The sequence below is a fragment of the Siphateles boraxobius genome, unplaced genomic scaffold (assembly GCF_051911475.1).
Source record: "Siphateles boraxobius isolate OS27281-9 unplaced genomic scaffold, OSU_SipBor_1 5, whole genome shotgun sequence".
NCBI classification, from domain to species: domain Eukaryota; kingdom Metazoa; phylum Chordata; class Actinopteri; order Cypriniformes; family Leuciscidae; genus Siphateles; species Siphateles boraxobius.
The window spans coordinates 19,165,381-19,191,892 of NW_027509141.1; the positions used below are offsets into that span (position 1 = coordinate 19,165,381).

The 26,512-nt window shown below is 37.4% G+C and overlaps 2 protein-coding genes across 3 annotated transcripts; one reads left to right on the forward strand and one right to left on the reverse strand.

The window, feature by feature from the left end:
- Positions 1-4: 4 nt before the first annotated feature.
- On the forward strand, positions 5-5,953 carry hmces (5-hydroxymethylcytosine binding, ES cell specific). Its single transcript, XM_077203094.1, has 7 exons — positions 5-114; positions 1,130-1,335; positions 1,409-1,552; positions 2,824-3,003; positions 3,091-3,245; positions 3,352-3,544; positions 5,581-5,953. The coding sequence occupies exons 2-7, from the start codon at positions 1,147-1,149 to the stop codon at positions 5,779-5,781; spliced, it is 1,062 nt and encodes a 353-aa protein (XP_077059209.1). The 5' UTR covers positions 5-114; positions 1,130-1,146; the 3' UTR covers positions 5,782-5,953.
- A 59-nt stretch (positions 5,954-6,012) lies between these two features.
- rab7a (RAB7a, member RAS oncogene family) lies at positions 6,013-25,737 on the reverse strand. 2 transcript variants are annotated; one of them, XM_077203096.1, is made up of 6 exons: positions 25,367-25,737; positions 15,023-15,085; positions 13,205-13,331; positions 12,118-12,336; positions 10,452-10,580; positions 6,013-7,199 (listed from the first exon to the last, which is right to left on the reverse strand). In XM_077203096.1, exons 2-6 carry the CDS (start codon positions 15,073-15,075, stop codon positions 7,104-7,106), a joined length of 624 nt encoding a protein of 207 aa, XP_077059211.1. In that variant the 5' UTR covers positions 15,076-15,085; positions 25,367-25,737; the 3' UTR covers positions 6,013-7,103. The 2 variants fall into 2 exon arrangements, with proteins under 2 accessions (XP_077059211.1, XP_077059210.1); XM_077203095.1 differs by lacking the exon at positions 25,367-25,737 and having other exon boundaries at positions 15,023-15,122.
- Between the last annotated feature and the right edge of the window lie 775 nt (positions 25,738-26,512).

Consider the following 26,512-nt stretch of genomic DNA (forward strand, 5'->3'; position numbering starts at 1 on the left):
TGACAGAGGGCGCTATCTATTTCATGTTTACACCCTGGTTTACACATTTTTGAACATCCACATCGTTGCTCTTTCTGCTTTTACATCCTTTACCTCAAAATAAGGACTTGACTGGTGAGAATGTACTTTACCTTATGGTAGTAGTGTCTATTATTTGTTAATGCATCTGTATTGTGTTTGCTAGTTTATGAAGACGGCAAACTGAGTGTACAGAAACCGTTGCATGATGTAACTAGCAGTCTACGTTAGCCGAATCATCTATAAAATAAGCTTTGAGGTGAAGTCTTGAGGTACAATTAAACGGCGTTAAACCTTTTAAGAAGTTAAAGTACACATTTTTAGAGTAAAATAAGGTAACGCTGGTGTTACTGCAGTTTGAATTGCCTGACAGATTCTGCTTCACGAACGAATCGTTCTTGTGAGTCGGATCTATTAAAAATGAAATGGTTGGACCATGATTTGAACCATTTTTTTTTACAGTCTACGATTTGGACTGAAATATGTACGTGCGGTTGTCGATTCAGTAATTGAACCGAGAACATATTTGCCCGATTTGTAATGAGCCGAGAATCCTTGGGTAAGCTAATAGTAACCGAGATTTAGAAGAGAAGTAAGAACTTTCATAGCCAAGACAAGATACGATTCCCCCTTCCCTGGGACGTCAGAAACCGCGCGATGACGTTTTACGTAATGACGTAAAAGAAACCGTGAATTACTTTTTGCAACAGTTCATAAACGAACCAAAACCAAACTAAATGAATCAAATAAAACACTGAGATAAACATAAGAGAACAAAAACGAAATAAGGAAAGAACGTTTTACAAAAAGGGTGACGTTATATCTGCATTTTGATAAATTAATAACATGTTGTGCATTGCAAATTAGTAGCCTATTGTATCAGGCCATTCAAAACGAGTAAAGGTAACTTAGGTTTTCTATGATGGCCATTTACATTTGTGGATAAAGACTTTTTAAATGTATTTTCAAAAATATAAATATAATCAAGCAGATTTTCTTAGTGCTTGTATTCTTTTTAACTAAGAAATGCCAAACACCACAGTTATTTTGTTTAAGGCATTAAGTAAATGTACCATCTAATGTGTGGTGTACCATCTAATGTGTCACACAGGTTTGGCACACCCCAGGATGTGCGGGAGAACGGCTTGCACTCTTGCGCCGGATGAGCTCAGTCGCGCCTCTCGGTATCGAGACCGAACAGGACAACGACACCGGCCTCGGTGGAAGGATGGAGACACCGACAAATACCGGCCCTCATATAACAAGAGCCCTCAGTCCTTCAGTCCTGTGCTGCTGTCCAACAGACACTTCAACAAGGCATGGTATTTTGTCAAAACATACACAGCCTTTGTTGCTGAAGAACAACTTTTAAATAAACCACTTTCCATAGGATGCTCCTGTAGATGAGTGTGTGCTGGCAGCGATGCGCTGGGGTCTCGTCCCAGCATGGTTCAAAGAGAATGACCCCAATAAGATGCAGTACAACACCTCTAACTGTCGCAGTGAGAGCCTGCTAGAAAAGAAGTCTTACAAGGTACATTAGACATCCTCATTTATTCTACATTAGCAGTGAAGCCCCATCCACAGTGAAATGTTATTGGTCCAAAATTCAACTCTGCATAACAGAGTGTAACAGTGATGTTCCTAAAGAAAAAAATCTAATAGATTTTATCTATTGGATACCTGCTTTTTAACTTATAAACCTTTTAATTCAGAACTATTGTGAGCTGCAATGTTGTTAAAGGGATAGTTCACCCAAAAATGAAAATTACCCCATGATTTACTCAACCCTCAAGCCATCCGAGGTGTATATGACATTCTTCATTCAGACGAATAATACAATCAGAGTTATATTACAAAATGTCCTGGCTTTTCCAAGCTTTATTAATGGCAGTGATTGGAAGCTAGTTATTTTAGTCAATAACGTTTTAAATATGTATATTTTTCTTTTTCGAACGCATCCCTTTGCTTCAGAAGGCCTTTTTTATCAACCCCTGGAGCCGTGTGGAGCACTTTTATGATGGATGGATGCACTTTTATGGACTTCAAAACATAAACGGCCATTCACTGCCATTATAAAGCTTAAAAGAGCCACATTTTTAATATAACTCCGATTGTATTCGTCTGAAAGAAGAATGTCATATACACCTAGGATGGTTTGAGGGTGAGTAAATCATGGGCTAATTTTCATTTTTGGGTGAACTATCCTTTTAAATGATTATATATGCTTAACAGACAAATTACTGGTGAAAAATTACATTACCCATGATACTGCAGAGAAATTTCCACCAATCAGAAATTGTCATGCAAGAAAATCTTGCAAATGACGTAATTGAGTCGGTCTCCCTATGCTCTTCTTTGTAACTTCTTTGTATATATGTAAATACTGTTAAAACATTTTTTGAGGTCAGTAAGATTTTTTACTTTTTTTCTTTGAAATAAATTATTATTATTTAACAAAGACACATTCAATTTATCAAAAGTGACAGTAAATACTTTTGTACTGTAACAAAAAGATTGCATCACAGGAATAAACTAAATTTTACGATATATTACAACAGAAAGAGTTATTTTAAATTGTAATAATATTTCTCAATATTACTGCTTTACTGTATTTTTGATCAAATAAATGCGATCTTGGTGAGGATAAGAAAAAATAGGAAAAATGTATGGGGAAAAATACTTCCAGAACCAAGGCTTCTAAAAAAGTGGGAGAGCACTGTTGCACTCTATTATTAAACATCAAATTTCCTCTAATATGCTGTGGACAGACAAATGACTTGTTGCTGAAAATTTATTGTACAGGATCCTCTTCTGAAAGGCCAGCGCTGTGTCATTCTAGCTGACGGCTTCTACGAATGGAGGCGACTGGAGAAAGAGAAACAGCCTTTCTTCATATATTTCCCACAAAGCCAAGGAGGACAAGTGCCCAGTCCACAAAGTACACAGGAACTGAAATGTGACCAAAGTTTGGACCAGGGCAAGGTTAGCCCAAGTTTGACAGTCATAAGAAGATCATTTGTTCACTTATGCCAGTCTTACTCATCTATTTATTCCTCCACTTGTCTACAGAGCGATCAAGATGACAGTGACTGGACCGGGTGGCGACTACTGACAATAGCAGGGCTCTTTGACTCCTGGACTCCTCCTGGTGGTGGAGAGGTGTTGTACACTTACACTGTTATTACTGTAGACGCCTCTCCAAATCTTCAAAGCATCCATGACAGGTTGAGAACATAAATATGATGACTCTTTTCGCGTGACATCAAAACAGTGTCTTACGCTTTCTTGTAATGAGTCAAATTAACCTTGATTTAATGTGTTTTGTAACAGGATGCCGGCTTTGCTGGATGGAGAGGATGAAGTAAGACGGTGGTTGGACTTTGGAGAAGTGAAGTCACTGGAGGCCATGAAATTACTTCAGCCAAAGTCTTCTCTGACCTTTCACCCCGTCTCGTCACTGGTCAACAATTCCCGCAACAACTCCCAAGAGTGTCTGCAGCCTGTAGACCCCACGATTAAGAAGGTAAATGTTTAAAAACAACACAAAAAAAAAACACTTTTCACACAAGTTTATTTAACCCTTAAAGGGTTAGTTCACCCAAAAATGAAAATTATGTCATTAATGACTCACCCTCATGTCGTTCCAAGCCCGTAAGACCTCCGTTCATCTTCGGAACACAGTTTAAGATATTTTAGATTCAGTCCGAGAGCTTTTTGTCCCTCAATTGAAAATCTATGTGCGGTATACTGTCCTTGTCCAGAAAGGCAATAAAGACATCATCAAAGTAGTCCACGTGACCTCAGGGGGTTAGTTAGAATTTTACGAAGTATTTTTCGAAAATACATTTTGTTCCAAAAATAACAAAAACTATGACTTTATTCAGCATCGTATTCTCTTCCGGTTCTGTTGTCAATCCGCGTTCACGAGGCCAGTGACGCTGCTGACGTGTTATCTGGTGCGTCCGTGTATTCGGGTTCAAATAAATATGTCTGGTTAAAAAAATGCAAGTCTTCCCCTGTGTGGAAATCCTTAGACATGTTTGCAAAGATTGTTTTGTTTACAGCGTGCGTCTCCCTCAGACTGTAAACGAAGCTCAGGCGCACCAGATAACACGTTAGCTCGTGTTACGTCAGCAGCGTCACTGAATGCGGATTGACAACAGAACCGGAAGAGAATACAATGCTGAATAAAGTCGTCGTTTTTGTTATTTTTGGAACAAAATGTATTTTCGATGCTTCAAAAAATTCTAACTAACCCACTGAGGTCACATGGACTACTTTGATGATGTCTTTATTGCCTTTCTGGACAAGGACAGTATACCACACATAGATTTTCAATGGAGGGACAAAAAGCTCTCGGACTGAATCTAAAATATCTTAAACTGTGTTCCGAAGATGAACGGCGGTCTTACGGGCTTGGAACGACATGAGGGTGAGTCATTAATGACATAATTTTCATTTTTGGGTGAACTAACCCTTTAAATACATGAATGTTTCACCAATCATTATTTCATATTCGGGTCTTTAGCGACCAGGATCTATATCTAATACGGATGGATCTCTACCTGGATAATATAAAACTCCGGATATTAGAGTAACAATTACAGCATATTTTGTTACCTTTCGAAGCTTGGAAGGGTTCAGTTTGAGGAGATGTTTTACAACATCATCACTGTCCTCGTCAGAGCTGATTTTCCAATACATTCAGCATCTGGCTCATATTTGTGATCTCAAACATATTCTCAAAACTCTTATCATTTTCAACATCTTCAAAATTAAATTTTAGATGTACCATCAAGTGACACTAATATTTGATTGCGTTCAGTACCTACTCTGCAGTAAATCACTGAACCATTTCAAGTTTTGCTGATGATACTTCCTATTCTTTTGTTTTCTGCCTGCGGTAACCAAGAGTGAAACGTCACTTCACCATTGTGTATCAGACATTGCCAACTTGTGGTATAAAGGTGAATTGCACTTATTCAGTCGTCAAAGATTCAATTATTGTAGTGCAGAAAAAAATATACTACACTGTTACACACTCGGGTCATTAGCGACCCTATACAATTTTTAAAATGAATGGGAAAACAGGCATTCTTTTATATATAAATATATCAAAAAATCTTGTTAAATTGTTTATAATAAATTGAGGAATAATAAGAAGGTTGATGTCTAACTTTAAAAAAATGAATGAGGAAGAGGGCAGTGAATGACGTCCCAGGTCACTAAAGACCCGAGGTATGCGTTGGTTAATTTGTTCTCTAACTACAGCAAACAGTATATACATAGTATTTTTTGTAAAGAAACATTCTGCAAAATCCCACCAGTGTCATTTCCACATCTCAAATGATGTAATCAGATTCAGTGATGGAAATCATATTTGTAACATTTTTGGAATTCAAAATGTTTTGTCCTAATACACAAAATTAAATATTTTCAAATTTTTTGCTTAATTTGATAAAATTAGTGTCATTGGAGTTGTTGTACTTATATGCTTCTTATCTTAATAGATATTCCTGTTGATTTAAATCTTGACCTTCCACCTTCTGCCCTGTTCAGACCGTTCAACCAACAGCCAGCAGCAAAATGATGATGAGTTGGCTGAAAACTGCCTCGCCAACTAAGAGGAAGAATCCTGATGAAGAGACTACAGCTAAAGGACCTGAAGGAAAACGTACAGCAGAGAAGCAGACCAAGCCAACAGGGTCTCTCCAGCAATGGCTTCTCGGAACGGGTTCCAGCAAGAAACCAAAAATTTGAAAACAGAATTACAATGTATTTCCTTACATACTGTAGAAGTCCAATCTCCTCAGAATGACCGAAGCTGACGAGTTTAAAGATTGGAAATGCCTAAAATGTCTTTTAAGACATAAGTATTCATTGTATAGATGTTCCTTTTTTCATATGACAGAAATAAACATTTAATAGCTGATTTGTGGACACATTTCATTTGTTCATTTCAAATAGTTCCACTTCTCCAAAACAAACACATTTATTCAACAACTTAATTTTATTACCATTATTACTTTGAAATACATTTATCTTGAACAATGTATATGCTGTGCATTTTGTTTCATTGATGGTCATGAACAATTCAGTTTTCCCCCAATGTTGTCTAGTTGTGTTTATTTGTATATAATGACAATAATAATTACAATAATAATGAACAGACAGGAAAATATCTGAGTGATACTGAGCACTTAAATTCTCTACCATCCTGAGCTACAGGTAGATTTCAGGCAAGATATGAAATGAAAAAAAAAAAAAAAAAGTTCATGGCAGACTCGCGGTGATTCTTTCATGCTGGATTGATGACAAACAAAAAAAGCTATAGAGAAATACTAATTGTCATAGTATGAATTGTAGATAATTTAAATGTAATATCTAAATTTCCCCATCACTTGGTTTGGAATTCATGTTTTCATTTTCCATTTTGAGGACAGCTATTGGGAGTACACTGGATTAATTGCAGTTCTCAGCTGTAACAGTGGGGGCAGTGTTAGACCTCCAGTGCTTCGGGACCTCGCCAACTGAGGAGCGATTTTGGGTTCACGACTTTGAGAGGAAAATGTAGCATGCTTTATGCCAGGCCGCCATTTTATTTCAAGCAGAATGATGAAGAACATGGCGGGTAGTTCTGGTTCCAACATACGGCATTAATGCTCTGATACCCCCCCCCCCCCATCTTTCAGCGTTCACATCACACATTTTTTCAATTGCACTGCGGGACGGGATCATATAAAAAGTCTCAAGAGCCATTCAAGTGTTATGAAGACTTTTTATGTGGGCGAGGTGATGATTCTGCAGAACCGGTGCGAGGTGTTGGGATTCGTGTACGGAAATGGGTGTCAGATTAAGCATATGTGGGTGTGCGTGTTGTGTTGTGTCTAAGGCTGTGAATGCGAACTGTGTAGGATACTGAATGAGAGGAAGTCTGCTCGTCTACAAAGGCCAGTGATTATATTGAGTAAAGGGAGGGAGGGGTGAAAAAGAACGCGCGCGAGAGAGAGAGAGAGAGAGGGAGTGAGGCAGAGACAAGGCCAGAGAGGCTGAGCGTGAAACGTATCGCCCCCTGGAGGTCCTCAGCAGCTGCAAGTCTCTGCTGATGGCTTGGCTCTATCGTTGCGGTCTAGTTTAATTGGCTCCGGAAACTCGTTGTATAACTCCACTTCGGTTTCCTAGAAAAAAAAAAAAAGGGGGTACAGTTAAGCATAAAGTATACTTTGTTTTGACGTGAACGCTTAAGTCCCGTTCACACAAAGGTCGAGAATTATATTTGCGTCCAGACCAACAGAAGTTAAGTTTGTTTATCAGCGCACATTACAGTAGTCATCTGCCCCTTTAAAGTCGCGTGAACAGGAAGTTGCGATCGAGTTGTGACCTATTTTTTGAGTGAATCAGAATGATTGAATAAAATATAGAGGGCGTGGCTTGTTTTTTCTGCTGGGAATTGATTGGATCTAGAAAAGTAGGTGTTCCATTCAGTTGGAAAGGATGTTCTACCCAAGTCGTCAAACTGACGTCATCAGAGAAGGAAGGCCATTCCAGAGGGGAAGTATAATGTCATGTTTTGACACACTTTTTCTTTGTGAATTAACCTGCACGGATGAGCCGTTCACCACACACCTAGTAGAGTGCACTTACAACGTAAATAGGGTTTAATTTTGATTTCATTCCGACTTAAAATGCTCAAGCTCTCTGAAGCCTGATATATTCTGATTGGCTGTCAATGTTCCTATCGTTCATCAGCTGGTGTCGTTATAGTTGCGGACTCAACTATTCTCATACAACTAAAATGATTATTAAAACTTTATAGTTATCAATAAAATTGATTATAGAACCGATAAAATGTATTAAAACTAGATTTGCTATTATCTGTTATTGATTGATCTATCGTTGCTGGATCTCAGATAGTTTGTTGTTGTTCAATCTCATTGGTTTCTTTTTCGGTAGTGAAACTACAGGCCTGGGTAGGGTTGCCACCTTCAATAAAAAAAAATAAGGGACGCCTGCTGTCGGCCGCAGCGGGGGCCAAACCCCACACGGTATGCCAATGGTGGTATATCATAACTCAAAACATATTTTCAGGAAAGTAATTAGATCAGTACCAATGGACATTATAATAAGATATCTGCTATTGAAATCAGTGTAAACAGATGCAATCACTCTCTATCACAAACAACGTTAACAAAGTGTGACAATGAGACCAGAATTTTTTTTGCCTTTCGTCGGAATTGTATGTGAGATGTTAACCATACTTTATTAACTTATTAAATTAACAGATCCATAACTTATTCACTATAAATTAAACAAATGACTTGATACTCAAAACAATGCAAAATTTGATTGGAAAAAACTGACTTTAGCAAAGGATCTTGAACATCAAAAACATCAGTAGACCAGTAGTACTACTACTGTAGTACTGTGCAGTATTGGACTATGTTAGGCGTTAAGTGTACTTGTTGTCACTCCATGCAGCACTGAGTAGCTGTTTCTTTCAAACATGTAACACCATCCAAACAGTGACACCACACATAAATAACCTATAATCTACAAACATTTCTAAATTTAATTATAACACTTTTTATTATTGGTAAGAAAATCTATTTATGTATTTATTTATTTATTTATTTATGTATTCAGACCTATTGTTAAAGGGTTAGTTCACCCAAAAATGAAAATTATGTCATTACTGACTCACCCTCATGTCGTTCCAAGCCCGTAAGACCTCCGTTCATCTTCGGAACACAGTTTAAGATATTTTAGATTTAGTCCGAGTTTTCTGTCCCTACATTGAAAATCTATGTACGGTATACTGTCCTTGTCCAGAAAGGCAATAAAGACATCATCAAAGTAGTCCATGTGACCTCAGTGGGTTAGTTAGAATTTTTTGAAGCATCGAAAATACATTTTGTTCCAAAAATAACAAAAACGACGACTTTATTCAGCATCGTATTCTCTTCCGGTTCTGTTGTTAATCCGCGTTCACGAGGCCAGTGACGCTGCTGACGTAAGACGCTGTTGACGTGTTATCTGGTGCGTCTGTGTATTCGGGTTCAAATAAATATGTCTGGTTAAAAAAAAAAATGCAAGTCTTCCCCTGTGTCGAAATCCTTAGACATGTTTGCAAAGATTGTTTTGTTTCCAGCGTGCGTCTCCCTCAGACTGTAAACGAAGCTCGGGCACACCAGATAACACATCAGCTCGTCTTACGTCAGCAGCGTCACTGAACGCGGATTGAACCGGAAGACAATACAATGCTAAATAAAGTCGTCGTTTTTGTTATTTTTGGAACAAAATGTATTTTCGATGCTTCAAAAAATTCTAACTAACCCACTGAAGTCACATGGACTACTTTGATGATGTCTTTATTGCCTTTCTGGACAAGGACAGTATACCGCACATAGATTTTCAATGGAGGGACAAAAAGCTCTCGGACTGAATCTAAAATATCTTAAACTGTGTTCCGAAGATGAACGGCGGTCTTACGGGCTTGGAGCGACATGAGGGTGAGTCATTAATGACATAATTTTCATTTTTGGGTGAACTAACCCTTTAATTATATAGTATTAAAGGATGAAATTCTCTAGATTTGTTAAGCATAAGTAATTTTCTTCACACATGCACATTTTTATTATTAAATATGTATTAAATATATCTCTCTCTTACTTAAAAAATGCATGTGTCTGACTGTGTACCTTAACCATAATAAACTAATCATACCATAATGCATGGATATAATTCTTTTACATTGTAAAATTATTTCTTAACAAATGGGCATAGGCAGCATATGAAAACGTAATCAATCAGAACATTATTGAGCTGATTAAAAAACTGTCATTACACTATATGATTCGGGAGATGCTTGAGGTATGAAGAACTGTGAGACGGTGCTTCTTTGATTTCTCTGAGCTCTAGCATTGGTATCAACTCTCTGCCAAAAGACCCGCCCTCCTCTGACTCTGATTTGCCTTGAACCTGATGGTATTAAACAAACCAATCAAACCAACAAAGGCAGCGAGTATTACCCAATCAAGGGTAGAATAGGACAAGTCTTCACAGAATGCGGGTGGAATGAATTGCATGGGATGATGCGTTTAAGACAACTCGGAAATACGGGACAAACCGCGTCCCGTATTGATTCAAAACAGGACTCGCTGTTTATTTCACAAATACGGGACAATTCCGTATTTTAAGGGACGGGTGGCAACCCTAGGCCTGGGTATTGTTGCCCAGTGTAAGCAGAATGTACATTGTATGTGCAGAAAGAAAATCAGACTGTGCACGTACTATGTTGATGATGAGATTTGCATCACATGCACTGTAAGCATATCCTAGCGTACATGTAAAACTCTAAGCATACTTTGCATACAATACAAGGCTCTTGTTTTCCACACCTAACGCAACACATATTTCAGCAACACACATACCTGTTTGAGTGCATTGCGTGCAATGGTCTGGAAAGCCTGCTCTACGTTGATGGCCTCCTTTGCACTGGTCTCAAAGTACGGGATGTTGTTCTTACTCTGACACCAAGCCTGTGCCCGCTTGGTTGTTACCTGAGGGTGAACGTGAAATAAGGAAGGAAAAATCAAAATGCGGACTTCACAGAGGTACCGAGACTGTGAATAAGGTTGTAGGTCACTGATTATATCCAAAATGAGAAAGCGAGTAGAGTTCAAAAATCTCCACCATGATACTAGGCAATATCGCTTAGGTCCTTTAATGTACACTGCAATTCAAACGTTTGGGATCAGTAAGGATGCATTAATTTGATCAAAAGAGACAGTAAAGACATTTGCAGTTCTGCTCATACGTTTCCAAACACATTGTAGAATATGCAAGATGTTTTTTGGTTTATACAATATAAGAAGGATAATAAAAAATTGCATGTTATTTTTTACTTATTGCTCTCCTGAACAGTCAAACTGCCCATTGTTCTCCAAAAAGAAATCCTTTGATTTTGAGATCCATGTTTTCACACTCGGGATAATTGTGGGACTAGAACACAGCTATTACAAAAGGACAAACAATTCACTTGTGCAAACAATGCATAAGAAGGAAGCACAATGTATTAAGAGCTGGGGGTGTAAACATTTTGAATTGGATGATCAGTATAAACTGTGTTTATTTTATCTTCTGGTAAATGTCTTATGTAGCTGCTGAAGGGTAGTACTAAAAAATAAAAGATCTTTAAAGGTTTTGAGTTTTCATTAAATCATAGGGTCAATCATGATAACTCTCTGAATAGTTTTAGCATGTTATTGAATATGGCAATGTTAATGTATTTGGTCTTGGTGGACTAGATCTGATACACTGCTGCTGTGAGGATGTAAGATATAACGCTGCTGCTTATATAGACTTATATAAATCCCATAGCTAGAACTAGGCAGGTGGAGCTGGGGGAGGTGGAGGGTTTCAGAGCAAACACTGAACCAGACTATTTGGATGTTGAGAAAACAATCTCATTGGCTGCAGGATCAGCAGAGGTCAATCAGCTTGTGCTATGTGGTAAGGATGTGATTGCATGTAAAGGATCTATTAGCCTGCGCCCTCTAGAGTTTCATGACTGAACTATATATTTATTTGAGGTATCATTCACTGGAAGTTCTGGTACTTTAAACTGCTCCAAGACACTTTACATGTATATGAAGAGGGTGCAGCTGGTTCTAAATTAGCACCCTTGGCCTCTTAGAATGTGACATGATCTTGATATATACTCTGTAACCATTTCTATATGTGCACTAGTCAACTACATAATTTATTTGTGCAGATCTATTAATGCAATTCATACGCACAATGGTATGAATGCATAATTTATGATGAGCATGTTTTTAATTTAACTAATTTTCAAAAATATCAGGGTGATACAACCGCCCTGATATAATGAAGACAAAAGCCTCAACAGAAAAACAAAATGTTAAAAGGTAAACCTTAAGTAGTTGTCATGATCTTTTATTATGTACATTACTATAGAAAACTTAAATATTAAAAACTAAGAATTAATAAGATTTTTTTTCTAAAAAGTCATTGTCATAGAGAGGACCCCTTGCAAATAAACCCTAATGAAAGGAATCACTGCACCATAGCACCCACCTGCCTATTCTCCAGATCGATTTTGTTGCCCAGCACCACGAAGGGGAAGTTCTCTGGGTCGCGTGGGCTGGCCTGGATCAGAAACTCGTCCCTCCAGCTGTCCAGTGTCTTGAAGGTGTTGGGGGCAGTGACGTCAAACACCAGCACACAGCAGTCAGCACCGCGGTAGAACGCCACACCCAGAGACTGGAACCGCTCTTGACCTGCTGTATCCCATATCTGAATGAAAGAAACCATACAGAATATTCACGTTCATTCAAATATTAATATTCTGTCTCACAACAGCCATGTTTCCATCCAAAGTTGCGAATTTAACCAGTGCAAAACTGGAATGTCGCATAAAACATTTTTAATTTAGGGCACCGTTTCCATCCCATGTGTTCAAGAGAACAGTTTGTGTGATAAAAGTTGCCGCAATCGGGGAAGCCACTGTTTCGGAACGCAATCATGCGAGACATTTCTGGCAGGTCATTGTATCAAATCATTCTGGTGATAGACTTTGACTCATGCTGTGCAATGAAACTTGTCCTCTGGTTAGTCCAGATATCCAATCACATCCTCTGTAGAGCCAAAACACATGAGTTTTCGGCAAAGAGGGATTTATTTGTTAAATGTGTTTCAATCGTAGTTTATGCGCATGTCTACTTATTGGATATATAAAAAAATATATATATAAAAAAAACATTATCCACCTAGTTTGAGTGCATTTTTTGAATGTTGTCGCATCTTGACATATCCACCCAGTCTTTTTTTTATGCAATATCCTGAAATATAAAAAAAAATAGCTGGATGGAAACATAGCTAGTAACATTTGTTATTACTTCTAGAAATATTTAAAGAAAGTCAAACAGGTTTAAAATGACATGAGGGTGAGTAAATGACAGAAATCACATTTTTAGCTTTAGCTGAACTATTTTCTATAAAGCCTGCTCTCAGTTTATAAGAAATTAAAATGAAGATAAAACAAAAATGTAAAACTTGTTCCAGTAACGAGATGAGACTCGTTGGAATGGGGAAAAGAAAAATGCTTTTCATTTTTGTTCCAAAGCATCATGTGCTTTCAGTAAAAATAACCTGTCATCTCTACCTGCATTGTGACAAGTCGGTCATCAACCATCACTTCTTTTGTCAGGAAATCTGCTCCAATAGTAGCTTTGTACTGATTACTGAACTTCTTATTCACATACTGGTTCATCAGAGATGTCTTCCCAACCCTGTTGGGAAAAAGAACATTTAAACCAGCACCTGGCAGGGAGAAAGGAGAACTAACACTATGTGTGATTGTGCAGAACTATGAGTCATACAAAAAGATGCATTAATAATCTAGCCCCAAAACAACATTTACATTCCCTTTATGAAACAAACTATTTTCTTGAGAATTTATATCCCACCTACAAGCTTTTCCATCTGGAAAGCTCATAAGAGACTACGAGGAAATTAAAGATTGAATATTTGGAGGTTTTGTGTTTGGGTGGTTGACATGACAACATTTATATGCCCGGTGTGTCATGAACATATGTTTATATTGTAGGTAGGTGTATTTATAGTATTCTTTGCACTTTTCTATCCACGATTTTAAGCTTAACATCTAAACGCTCTAGTGGAATGACTCTGTGGGAGGGACACGGTTCATTTTTCACTTAATGACAATTGGTCACACTCTTGCCTTCAAGCTTACTGTATATGTGCAAACCTTACAATTAACTAGTTTAATTTAAAAAAAATAATAAGAATTTAAAAAAAAACACTCAAATGTGCACCTAGAAATCTGAGCATAGCAGGTACAGTACAAAACAGTGAGATTATTATTGGGTTTGAAATTTTTTTTTTTTTTGTTGACAATTTACATAAAAATGACAATAATACCAAAAAAGAGATGTTTCTTGAGCATCAAATAAGCAAATTAGAATGATTTCTGAAGGATCATTTGACACTGAAGACTAGGGTAATGATGCTGAAAATTCAGCTTTGGCATCACAGGAATAAATTATATATTTTTTTAAGTAATAACATTTCACACTCTTTGTATTATTTACTGGATTCCTTTTTTATATAAATGTACCCTTGAGGAGCATAAAACAAAAACATTTCTAAAAAAAATCTTACCAAAACCAAACTTTTAATTTTTTGTTATATAAACAACCTTTTATTGAATGAGTCATATGTTTGTTCGGATTCAGAGAGCGGTTTCAAACGGAGTATGCTTGACTGAGTCATTAAAACAACTGGCTCATATGTTCTGTTAAATGAGACTTCACAGATCATGATTTATGTTTGTTATCCAACAATTTCAGCAAGTTGCAACAGAACAAGGTTTTGTCTAATTACAGTTTTTTTTTTTGCTGGGGCGGGGGGGTCGGTTAACAATATAAAAAGGTACCGCACCTTTTTAACAGTACCACACCTTTTCAACTTCACAACTCATGCAGTACACGTACAAAATAAGTTCTTTCTACACTGCATTGAGATAAAATCGTCTGGAATCTTTAAAGTTGGAAGATTGCAATCATTTTTGCTTCCCTATTGTGATCAGAGTGAAACAGCTTCTCGAACAAGGTTTGCTATAACAGTGATGTCATGTGCGTGACAGGTTTTCCCGCCCTCGCGCCAGTGAACAAATCATCAGAGAAGAGATGTCGTTGAAAGATGGAGGGGGTGGGGGGTATTTTGATGAAAGATTATGAAAGCACATGAATGTAAAAAAATAAATAATGATGTGCATAGGTAAATCATTTATAATAAATACTGCAATAATCCATTAAAAAAGGTCTATTTTGATCTCATGGCAACTTTAATCTATACTACTACCATTATTTAACAGAATGCTCTATAATTTCATCCTTTAAAACTGAATGAAATTGGCAGCAGCTCTGACTTTGTTTCCGTGTTGAATGTGGACACTCACCCGGAGTCTCCAAGGATGATCACCTTCAGAAGAACTTTCTTCCTTGATGTCATAGTGTCACAGCTGAGGGAGAAGGAAGCACAAAGCATGAAGCAAAGATTTCAACATCACGGCTCATATGAATAAAAAAGGAAGTGAAAGCATAAACTGTTTGTACTCAGATAGGCCTATTTCAAAGATGTGGAGTGAAGCAGGAGTGTTGCAGTATGTAGTAAGCTACAACTACTACAGTACATGCTAAAACCACAATAACCCATTTGATTGAACATACACACTCCAATGGGCTATAAAAGCCTTTTTTGTTTCAATGACAAAACCCATGATTCTGCTTGCACTCTCAAATTGGTCATGTGCACTCTAACTACCAGTCACGAGGAACACAATTTCAGAGACAACATGTACTGTTGACCGCCAACTATTTAACACAGACTTCCCTTTTTAAGAGGGGGGCTTGAACATGTCGTTCACTACACGCTTTTCCATCTTTCAAATAATAAGGGTCCATCTGCTGAGGTACTGCTGTTTATCCAGGCCACGAAAGAGAACACAGGGCATGGATCACTGCTAAACACTTCAGCAAGTAAATCAAAATGACAGCTTTACCTGGAACAGAACGTCCTGCAACAACAACAACCACCAAAAAAAAAACTAGCTGCCATTAAAGGAGAACTCCGGGCAATTTTTAAGTTAATCTTGATCGTTAGACCTTTGTGAGTACTGACTATAGAAAAAAACCGAACCGGATTGGTGCTTGCTACGCGGAGCTGCGACCGCGAATGCCCAGAGCTCCCACCCAGCTAAAACGGCAGCTATGGGGGCATGGATATAAAGAGCGTTTTTGAGCCTCTTAACAGACACAAAATGCAATTAAAATGTCTGTCCAACATGAACAGGGACCCTACATGTGAACAAGATGCGTTTAGCAACTTAGCCATTGTTTCAACTCACCTAAATAGTCTTTTAGACGGCAAGCTGTAGTCTCGCGCTGCAGTCCCGTGCTGTAGCCGGTGTTGTGCCGAATTTCGACCCCCTGCCAAATTATTACCCCCCTCGTTGAAGTCAGTACCTGATTGCCTAATCCTAACCCCACCCCTAATCCTAACCCCTCCCCCACAACTAATCCTAAACCTACCAATGCTAGGGGGGGTAGTAATTTGGCGGGGGTCAAAATTCGGCACAACACCGGAAAAGGTAAACAATGTCCAGGTGGGAGGAGCGTTGATCATGTGCGACGAGTTAAGATCAGAGTTGCTTACAAGTGAAGAAGAAATGGTTCGTGTTTGTGCCTTTGCGAATTGTGGCAACAGAATGCGAAAATATAAGAGCTTAAATTTTCATCGTCTTCCTTTTCATGACCTCGAGATTCTGCAGTTGTGGCTAGTTGTACTTCAACTTGATGTGCAAACTCCCGTAGAAGTACGCTCTAAAGATTACCGCATTTGCAGCGAACACTTTGACAAGGATGACTACACACCACTGCGGGGCCGTTTGAAGAAAAATGCCATTCCATGTACGAAGACGGGTGCAACCACTGTGGAGGTAATGTAACATTTATTTATCCTTGCATTTGGGCACACACGGCATGAGGAGAGATGTGCATGAATGTTTTTGTAGTCTTATTTACAAAGCTTTAATTATTTCACTAGCTTCTTCGACTTGAATTGTAATTGTATTGTAATTGTATTCGCTGCAAATGCGGCGATCTTTAGCGCGTAGTACTTCTACGGGAGTTTGCACATCAAGTTGAAGTACAACTAGCCACAAACTGCAGAATCTCGAGGTCATGAAAAGGAAGACGATGAAAATTTAAGCTCTTATATTTTCGCATTCTGTTGCCACAATTCGGAAAGGCACAAACACGAACCATTTCTTCTTCACTTGTAAGCAACTCTGATCTTAACTCGTCGCACATGATCAACGCTCCTCCCACCTGGACATTGTTTACCTTTTCCGGCTACAGCACGGGACTGCAGCGCGAGACTACAGCTTGCCGTCTAAAAGACTATTTAGGTGAGTTGAAACAATGGCTAAGTTGCTAAACGCATCTTGTTCACATGTAGGGTCCCTGTTCATGTTGGACAGACATTTTAATTGCATTTTGTGTCTGTTACGAGGCTCAAAAACGCTCTTTATGTCGATGCCCCCATAGCTGCCGTTTTAGCTGGGTGGGAGCTCTGGGCATTCGCGGTCGCAGCTCCGCGTAGCAAGCACCAATCCGTTTTTTTTTTTTTTTCTATAGTCAGTACTCACAAAGGTCTAACGATCAAGATTAACTTAAAAATTGCCCGGAGTTCTCCTTTAACAGGGAGTCCTATGTCACATGGTAATAAGTATGGATTTGAATTGCAGATCATGGGGCGATCATGAATTAAGGATACTATAAGATCACACCTGTATTATTTAATTGAGGAAGTCATTAATTATTTCTGTTATGAGTGATGACCAATAAATGTGTAATATTAAAATTCAACACTGTTTTGTCTAAATAAGTTAAAATAAAATCCTAAAGACTGAAATCAATTATTTTAAGTGCTACTAGTAAATTTCGGCATTACAAAATTATAATGTAAAGGGCTCAACGCTAAGGATTTTTTCAACTGGCCTGGTTAGGCCAGTGGTTTATATTTTTATTTGCCCACTCAAAATTTTCACTGGTCCCACCACAAAAAAATTCATAAAATGTATAAAAAAAAATGTGGCTAGTTATCGTTTTCATTGTGTTTGTCCCACAACCTTGATAAATAAGGTTATGACACCAAAACCTACAAGCACAACTCATATAAATTTCAAATATTGTTAAAGTGAACTGTCAGTAATAAAATAATAACAAATAATCACTTTCTGAGCAACAGCACAAATAAATACCATAGAACAAATGAAATAAACAGTGCTTTTCAGGTTGGTCTAACAGTAGTTTTCAGGTAAATAAATTGAATAATCAAATGTAAAATAACACTGCATTGTCTTCACTGTATAAATGAAACAGAGTAATCCTTATTAAAGTTATTCAGTCAAGAGAAGAGAGTATTTTTTTCTTTCTTTTGTCGTTTGGTTAACATTAAAAACACGGAGAGCAGCAGGTTTATTATGTCAAATTTACTGATACACATGCATTTTATTTCTCTTCTGTTTACATTCACTTAACCATAACAGACTATGTTTACTAAGATACTCACAAATACGGGCATTTTGAGATCATTTTGTGTGAATATCCGCTAAAACACAAGACGACGTGAAAGTGAATTCATTTCAGTTTTCACGAGCTGTCTGAGACTTGGCTTTCTGGGCGCACGCTTCGGATAAGCATACTAAACTTCTCACACAGCGAGTACCGAATCTGAGTTCTCTTACGTGTCTCCTTGCACTTCAACTTTAAATGGCATGTCTTAAAAACACTAGGGCTGGACCCGAATATTCATTCGGTGGGTTGGTATTCGATTTGAAAATGTGACATTTGAATATTCGTTTTGTTTTTTTTGCACACCTGGCATCCCCCTCGAAACGGTTTTCATTCACGTTTGAATATGTTTTACACTATAAAATCTGGTGAAATATAATATTTAACATATAAATTCATTATAGCTACTTAATAAATAGATATTTGCTTCTTCTTGGACTATTAAAAGTGTTCCTGCAACGGGAGTATTCTCTGGCTAGAGCGCAGAACAGCGGAGTTTGTATGGACAGAAGTGCCTGAGCTTGTATTTTGGGTTAAGCTGCGTTGCTTTGACATTGTGGAAAATAGAATAATAGAAACAAAAAGTATTAAAATGTATAAATGTATGTATTAGTGTGTGTTATATCACTAGTGCAGTGTCCATTCTCGGTGCATATAAGCTCTGCTCGCGTGAGGCCCGCCGCTTCTTTATTTAAATCTACCCTAGTAATTTGTTAGTGAGAAAAATATTAGACTACCTTATTAAAAATATTGCTTAAGTTAACAGACCTGTGTGTGTGTGTGTGTGTGTGTGTGTATTATATCACTAGTGCAGTGTCTGTTCTCAGAGCATATAAGCTCTGCTCGCATGAGGCATGCCGCTTCCCGCTCACGCTGTTCTGTAGTTTATTAGAAGTTTATTAATTCTGAACGTGTCGCGTCTCGCCTGTCTATCTATATTGCACCAAATACACTGCACTCCCTTGTGAAGTCGTTTGGATGAACGGTTCTCGAAATAATCATATGCTGATGATGATCATGCGCATTTTACATGCGCTTCAAGAGGCACACACGCACATTTGCACACACACTTACATTTGCACACACACGCAAGGTCTCTCACTCTCTCCCTCTCTGTCGTACGCGCGCTACACGGTTTGGAGCTCACAAGCTCTAGATTCCGGGATATATTAACTAATTTGCGGGCATCAGGGAGCCGCTATCAATATGCGGGAGAATTGGGATGTCTGAGACGTATAGATTCCGAAGCTTCGAATATTCGATGTTCATTCCTACAGAAGCTTGGAAGCTCAAAAAATGGTATTCGGACCAGCCTTAAAAAACACATGCAAATAATAAACTTTCGCAACGATGCAGGACAGGCCCGGTCGGGCAAGCCCGAAACCCGTTCGGTTTTACGCCGGCCCCTGGCCGTCCTTATTGTCGAGCCCTGATTGTACAGTATGAAAGATGGATATTCATTTTCAGATTTGCTACAGATTACAGGTAATACTAATACATACCATTTTAATGATTAAATTATTAGTGTTTTGAAGAATAACTTTAAGGGGGCGCTAGATGATGGCAAAGGTAGTAAAAAAAGGGTAGGAAAGTATGCACAATTAAATGTCAATAGTGACCGATATAAAAAATATCTCCAATATCGGCCAATATTACACCAATAGCCTATGTATGGTATACGTATTGGTAACATCAGAAATATAAAATTAAAATGTCAAGTATGGTAGACTGTCACTGCTAAAAGACTAATATTATACAAGTAGGGCTGGGTGTATTGACATGCCTTGCAATAGTATGACATCATAATTAAAAATCATGGCATAGTTAAATAAAGTTGGATGTTTCTTTTCAGCAATTATCTAAAAAATTTGAAAAATCTTATCGGCTTCAAAGACATAAAGGCTGAGCATATCAAGACCACGTCTTATTCAAGCATTGTGTTTTCTTTTCACCTGAACTTTGATGGTCACCAATGTAACAACGATATGTACTACTATAACATGATCATACTAAACTACTAAAGGAAAAAAGTTCATTTGACTTTGTTGATCTAAATCCGTCTCCAGACTTGTACAAAAACATACAAACTGGAGACAGAATCCGGATGCAAACATTTAGAAAAATCAGCTCACAAGTAAACAATAATATAGGCTAGCCTATTATGTCCAGACAATGTACACCCGCCTATCCTGCCGCTATACTGGAGGGATACAGTGTGCAGTTTAAACATAAGCATGAAACACTTTGTAAAACCTCTAACATGGTATGATAGGTTCAAGTGGCTTTAAATCAGGCCATTTGAAACTTAAGAGACCCATTATTACCCTTTTAACTGATCATTTTCATATTACATAACAGCAGAATACTCCAACAACTGGGCTAAAATCAGGCAGATAAAATCAAATGTGGGTTGGATTATGCAATTACACCTTCATTTAGTAGTGGAAAACAGCATCCGACTGTAGGGTAGGTCACAAAGGTCTTATAGGATAGATGTTGAAAGACAACTTTTCAGTTTATCTTGGTGAATCAAGGCTTCCCATGTCATATACATTTATGTATAATCCATGATAGAGAATGATTAACCTGATCTCATGGGAAATTGTAACTGTTACGATGCGGCGATTTCGCATGAATTTGTAGAATGTAAATTGTACAAAAACATTATTAGAAAAACGCATGAAGGTCCACCCTAAACAAACACGTCACCCACTTGGGCGTAAACAGATCATGCAAAAACGTATGAATGAATTTGTACAAATTAGGGGTTTAAAGCTACCTCTTGTCACGATTCAATACATATCACAAAACTGAACTCACGATACGATATTATTGCGATACTCCAATTTTTAGATACTCTATTTTACCATATTATGGTAAAAGGTTAACACATTTTTTACTGTCGATTCAAATGCTAAATTTGGTAGCCTATTACATTGGGGGTGTACATTAATAGCCTAGGCTTAGACTTGGTGCTGGTAACCCAATGCACAGGACAATAGTGCCACCAGAATAAAAATAGTCATGATTCTTAAGCTGAAAATACAGAATTATTTTAGACGAATATGCACTCTGTCACTGACTAGGTATATTTCAAATAATGTAGGCCACTTTTTACTGGTAACATCAGACATTTGGCATTATCAGGAGTCAGGACACACAAATATCCCCCCATTGCATTATTATAAATTATATTCAACATTATATATACTTTAATGTAGTACTGACACTACAACTCTGGGAACTTAATTTTTTTTTCCCACACAGTAATTTTTATTTTGGGTGAACTATACACAATACAGATTGTCACTATCCAGGATACATATGGTTGCATTTTTTTTTTTTTGCGATATATTATGACACGATATATTGAAACACTCTTAGTACGAATTATAGCCAACAATTCACCAAAACATAAAATAGTCATGAATTGCCATAAGATTGTGTTGAAATGATTCATACTTCATAGTATTTATATGGTTCTTCAAATAATATCATGTATTACCATAGCATATGTATAAAATACAGCAGATTTTGTCAGCTTTAATAAATGTGAGGTGTTTTTTTCCACTTCAAATCCAAACTAATGGAAAATAAATAATAAACATTTCCTACATATCTCATTCAAACCTTGCAAAAGGCTTCTTTCTACACCAAAATTAGCATGAATATCAAAACAACATATTACTTATTATTATGCCCCCAAAGTGTTCCTGATCCAACATGAAAGCTTAGCTTATGTTCATCGACAATATCTTCAGGATCCTAATGACCCTCAGGAACAAAACAAATGCTTAAATATCTTTTAAGTTTGGCTTGTATTAAATAAGTTACTAAAACATTCCAAGCCAGCAGAGCTTTGAACCATGAATGTGGTGGTGCTTAACTACAAGAAGTAGAAAACACTAAAAGGTTTATGAGAAAAAAACCTCACCACGCTTCAGTCGAATCCACAAGTGAACTGAAGAGTTCCTCCACACAAGCATCATAACTTAAAGTCACAATCCTGGAACACTTACAGTCTCTTAAAATCCACTGTAGTATATCACATTGTTTCAACATAAGCATGTGGGAGAGAAGCACTCACCAATAAACTAAAGTAGTACATGAAAGATAGGAAAACCCCTGAAAATAACTAGGATATTGTAAAATTTATGATGCATTTCCTATGATCACCCCATGTTCACGTTTCAAAAAGCTCAACTCAATTTCAAACGCTAGCAGATGAGCCTGGATTGGACCAAAGTTGAAATGGAAGTGATCTCACATCTGACATATCCTCACTTAACAGCTCGCTCTATGAATTAAATATATATATATAGTTACAACCCAAAAATCCATTTCATGGGCAAAAAAGGTCCCTTGTCTCTTGTCAATAGTGAAGCGATTCATGAAGCACAACTCACACAGAAGTCACTTTCAAACCAAGCAACTTTCTGTTGGACAACCCATTGTGAAATCTCTATGGAAAAATCTCTTTGGTCAATTTTTGGCCAAAACATTTTGCCCTTGAAAATTTGGTAAATGTGGCCACACCTTTACCCTGTAGTAGAAATACATTCCCCGGACACACTACTGGACATCTGTCATGTCGGCATTGTCCTTTGACCCTCATGTTCCAATGATGCATTTACGACAACTGTGGAAAAATTTGTTAAACAAGTACAAATGAACCATGAAACAACTTGCAGTGCGGTCACATTTACCATTTTCCAGCAAGTTTTTGAGGATGAAATACAATAATTTCAATAAGAATCTAAGTGATCGGGAATTTCGTGTGATTTCACGCTAGACGACAAAAATTCTCTTTAAATAGCCAATGGCTAGTAAATTGTACGATTTCAGTCGCCTGAGATTCAGTTAGAGGCAAAAAACAAGTTTAGCTTAGATTTAATTTCATTGCCTGCTGAGCTTTACGCACCGTTGCACGGCTGAGAGCGCCCTCTGTTGCTTTCGCCACACACACACACGCACTCAAAGAGTACACAAATGCAGAATTGTCGGTTATGTCTTAAGTGAATGTAAACAGTCGAGAAAGACCGCATATGTGTTCACACTCTGTAGTCACTACCGTAGACTGGAGATGACAACACATGATGTTCTATTCGGAGCTGTTCACGTCCTCGGACTGGGCTATTATGCGTTTCTATGACGACACTATCAACACCTAAATGAATCTGCAGAGGTCAGGTGGTACAAGTTACCAGCTGTAATTACGAGTACTACAAGGACGTGAACGCTTTTTACAAGTTGAAACCTGGAAATTAAGGTAATCTCAACATGGCGTGAACACTTTTCATCAGTATACTGAATCAGTGCATTATGTCTTAAAGTGACAGCAACTTAATATTCCTGCTGCTGTCTGTTTTCAATGTCAATTAAACAACAAAAGACTCACTGCTCTTGTCTGAATAACTTTTGCAACTCAAGTATTAATCTATTCTTAATTTATACAGTGAAGACTATGCAGTGTTAGTTACATTTGATTATTTAATTTCTGTACCTAATCTTTATCTAACTACAGTTAGATCTACCTGATTTTTTATTTATTTCATTTGTATCGTTATTCTATTGTGTTTATTTGTGCTATTGCTTGTAGTTTGATCTTATGCTCATATTGTATTACAGACTACATAATTTTCTTTAATAATGTTTAAAATTTATATTGATTTTTTCTTATTTGCATTGGTCTTGCATTCCATTTACAAAGTCTGGCGAGTAAACTAAAAAAATGTACTAGCCAGTGGCGACTCGAGCTTTATTGTGTTCATAGAGGATTGTAATGTGACTGCATCTTAAAAGTGCCACCAGACTCATATTTTCTGCCATTTTTTTTAACTTAATCTTATGAGATAACAAAGATTGTTCCACATTTAAAAATTGCAGATACACTGCATCACCCGAGAACTACTGCTAATTTGGACATAGTACACATGAAACGCAAAGCTTTCTGCAGAACATATAGTAAGGAATTGCACATATTCAGACGCAGAGAGCGTGATCTGGTTGTATACTGCACATTTTTACAAAGTAAGTTCATCATGTCTTAAAATGTTACGTTTAGTCAGCTCAAATATCCAAGTTGTAACTTAGTAAAACTTCACATTTCAAGTTAACTAAACTTACACTTTAAAAAGGTAGGACAAACACTTACTTTTTGAAGTAGAGACAACAAATTTTTTTTTACAGTGTGGTTTTAAATACAATTTTTTTTCTGAAAACATATGCATACTGTGCACACTATAGTATGTAGTGCAGATATAGTATGAGTAGTATGAAATTCCAAACATCCGCTAGATTTTGAGAGACAGCTCATTCCTGCAAACAGTTTTACGACTCCATATTTAATCTGGAACCCATGACACTCGGTAAAGTCGGATCACATGGTGGAGCACTTTCATTTAGCATGCATAAGAATAGTAGAATGCCATCCATTTCAACAGCACATAGCAATACATAATCAAGTGCATACTCATATTGATATTCGAGTGTCGTATAAGTTTGCGATACTTCTGAACAATAAAGGCACTCGGGTTATAGTGTAATGGAGACTTTAGCCTAATAGTAAATTGTTCTTTATTTAAAATGGCTTGTTTCGCAATACTCCACACCTGTTTCTGTGTGCTGTAAACATACAAGCAGAAAGTGAATGTGTTTAATGCGCTGCTGGTTGAGCAATCAGCTGATTTCAGATGAAGGCAAGACAGCGTTGTAAAAAACACATTTCTGATCGATTGTTATTGTATTAGTGACATTATATAAAAGTCTTCTCGTGTATATTAATCCAATACAACGATCTGAGATACTAAAAATAATGAGGCGTTTTAACATAAACAAAAAGTAAAACGACACATTCCAGCCCGACTGTCAGGCCTGTCAGGGTAACGTTAACTAGAAACACCTGATCATTCAAGGGCCTGGATAGAGATCAACATCACAACGTGTAAATGGCTGATTTAAACTAGAAATGAAGCGCATAGACAGAAAATACATGTACAAAGGGTGATTGAATCATCTCAGTGTCCTTTAAAAGCATAACAAATTAGCTCGTTTGCTAACGTCAGTTAGATTACATGTCTATTACACCATCTCTCTTGACAAATCCACGATCAGTCTCTGGATTTAACATGTATAAGCATAAGTCACATCTTGATTTTATAACTCACCTGGTTTAAAAAAAACAGGAGTTCTAGCGAATATCAGTCTGTATCTGCGCTGTGGTGTAACGTTAGCCTGAGAGCTAAATCGCTACCGTGTCCTTACACAAGCCTGATGTTTATGAGAAAAACAAACAAGAACTCCAGCCTCTGTCGCCAGCGGAAGACTGGTTCGCTTAGGCTAGTGTGTGAGTGAACCAATCCTGAATCGGAGATACCGATACGGGTGCTGTAATCGCTATTGGCCCCGCTGTTACCTGACGGGTCTTTTTCTTTTTCTGTTTCGGGATCTGCTTTAACTTCCTCCAAAACAACCCTGTGAAAGCCAGCGATGTCATCACGCAGGTGGCGTCATCGCGCAGCCCTACAAGACACGCCCTAAAAGCGAACTTGATCGTCGCTCTTTTTGAGATGGTTCTCACTGCGGAACATGAAATCCACGGGGAGGAGTCGGATCTAGATCCAACTCCTCCCACCTTACATACACCTAAACCTAGCCAACTCCGCCCCCTGATCCCTAAACACACCCCTAATCCCTAAACCCAACCCTAATCCTACCCATCTCCACCCCTTGGATCTTGATCCGACTCCTCCCCGTGGATCTCATGTACTGCATTGAGGTGCTACTGGCTCTTTTTACTCCAGTGAATGTTTATCAGGCTGTTTTTTTACAGACACGTTCTGTATTTTTATTGACTATAAAAATATAGAATACAAAATATGGAAGCCCATTTTCACCACACAGTTAAATTATACATTCTTAATTAAAATATAAAATCATAATTACGAAATAAAATCATAATTGTTACTTTTTATGTCATAATTAGGATTTTTTATTTACCATAACATTTGTTCTTATGTGGAGGAAATGGGTATCAATAATAATGTAAAAGGTAACGTAAAAAAATATTCATAATTTGACAAACAAATACATTTAATACCAATTAATTTTAATATATGTGCATTAACATTGGACTTTGACTCATTTTCCGTTTCCATTCATTGTACACAGACAAGCTCAAATGTTTATATATATATATATATATATATATATATATATATATATATATATGTAAAATACACTAAATTGAATTGAAAATGAAAAATTTGGAAAATTCTTATATAATAGGAACAAATTTAAAAAATACTTATTTT

What these genes read in the sequence shown, in the direction of transcription:
- hmces (XM_077203094.1), top strand. Translation starts at nt 1,147, where the DNA reads ATGTGCGGGAGAACGGCTTGCACTCTTGCGCCGGATGAGCTCAGTCGC. An exon ending in CCAACAGACACTTCAACAAG is followed by an intron (nt 1,336 to 1,408) that starts GCATGGTATTTT and finishes CACTTTCCATAG; the next exon opens with GATGCTCCTGTAGATGAGTG. An exon ending in TAGACCCCACGATTAAGAAG is followed by an intron (nt 3,545 to 5,580) that starts GTAAATGTTTAA and finishes TGCCCTGTTCAG; the next exon opens with ACCGTTCAACCAACAGCCAG.
- rab7a (XM_077203095.1), bottom strand. Translation starts at nt 15,111, where the DNA reads ATGCTTTGTGCTTCCTTCTCCCTCAGCTGTGACACTATGACATCAAGG. An exon ending in ACCGACTTGTCACAATGCAG is followed by an intron (nt 12,337 to 13,204) that starts GTAGAGATGACA and finishes TCTTTCATTCAG; the next exon opens with ATATGGGATACAGCAGGTCA. An exon ending in TCGATCTGGAGAATAGGCAG is followed by an intron (nt 10,581 to 12,117) that starts GTGGGTGCTATG and finishes GTTCACCCTCAG; the next exon opens with GTAACAACCAAGCGGGCACA.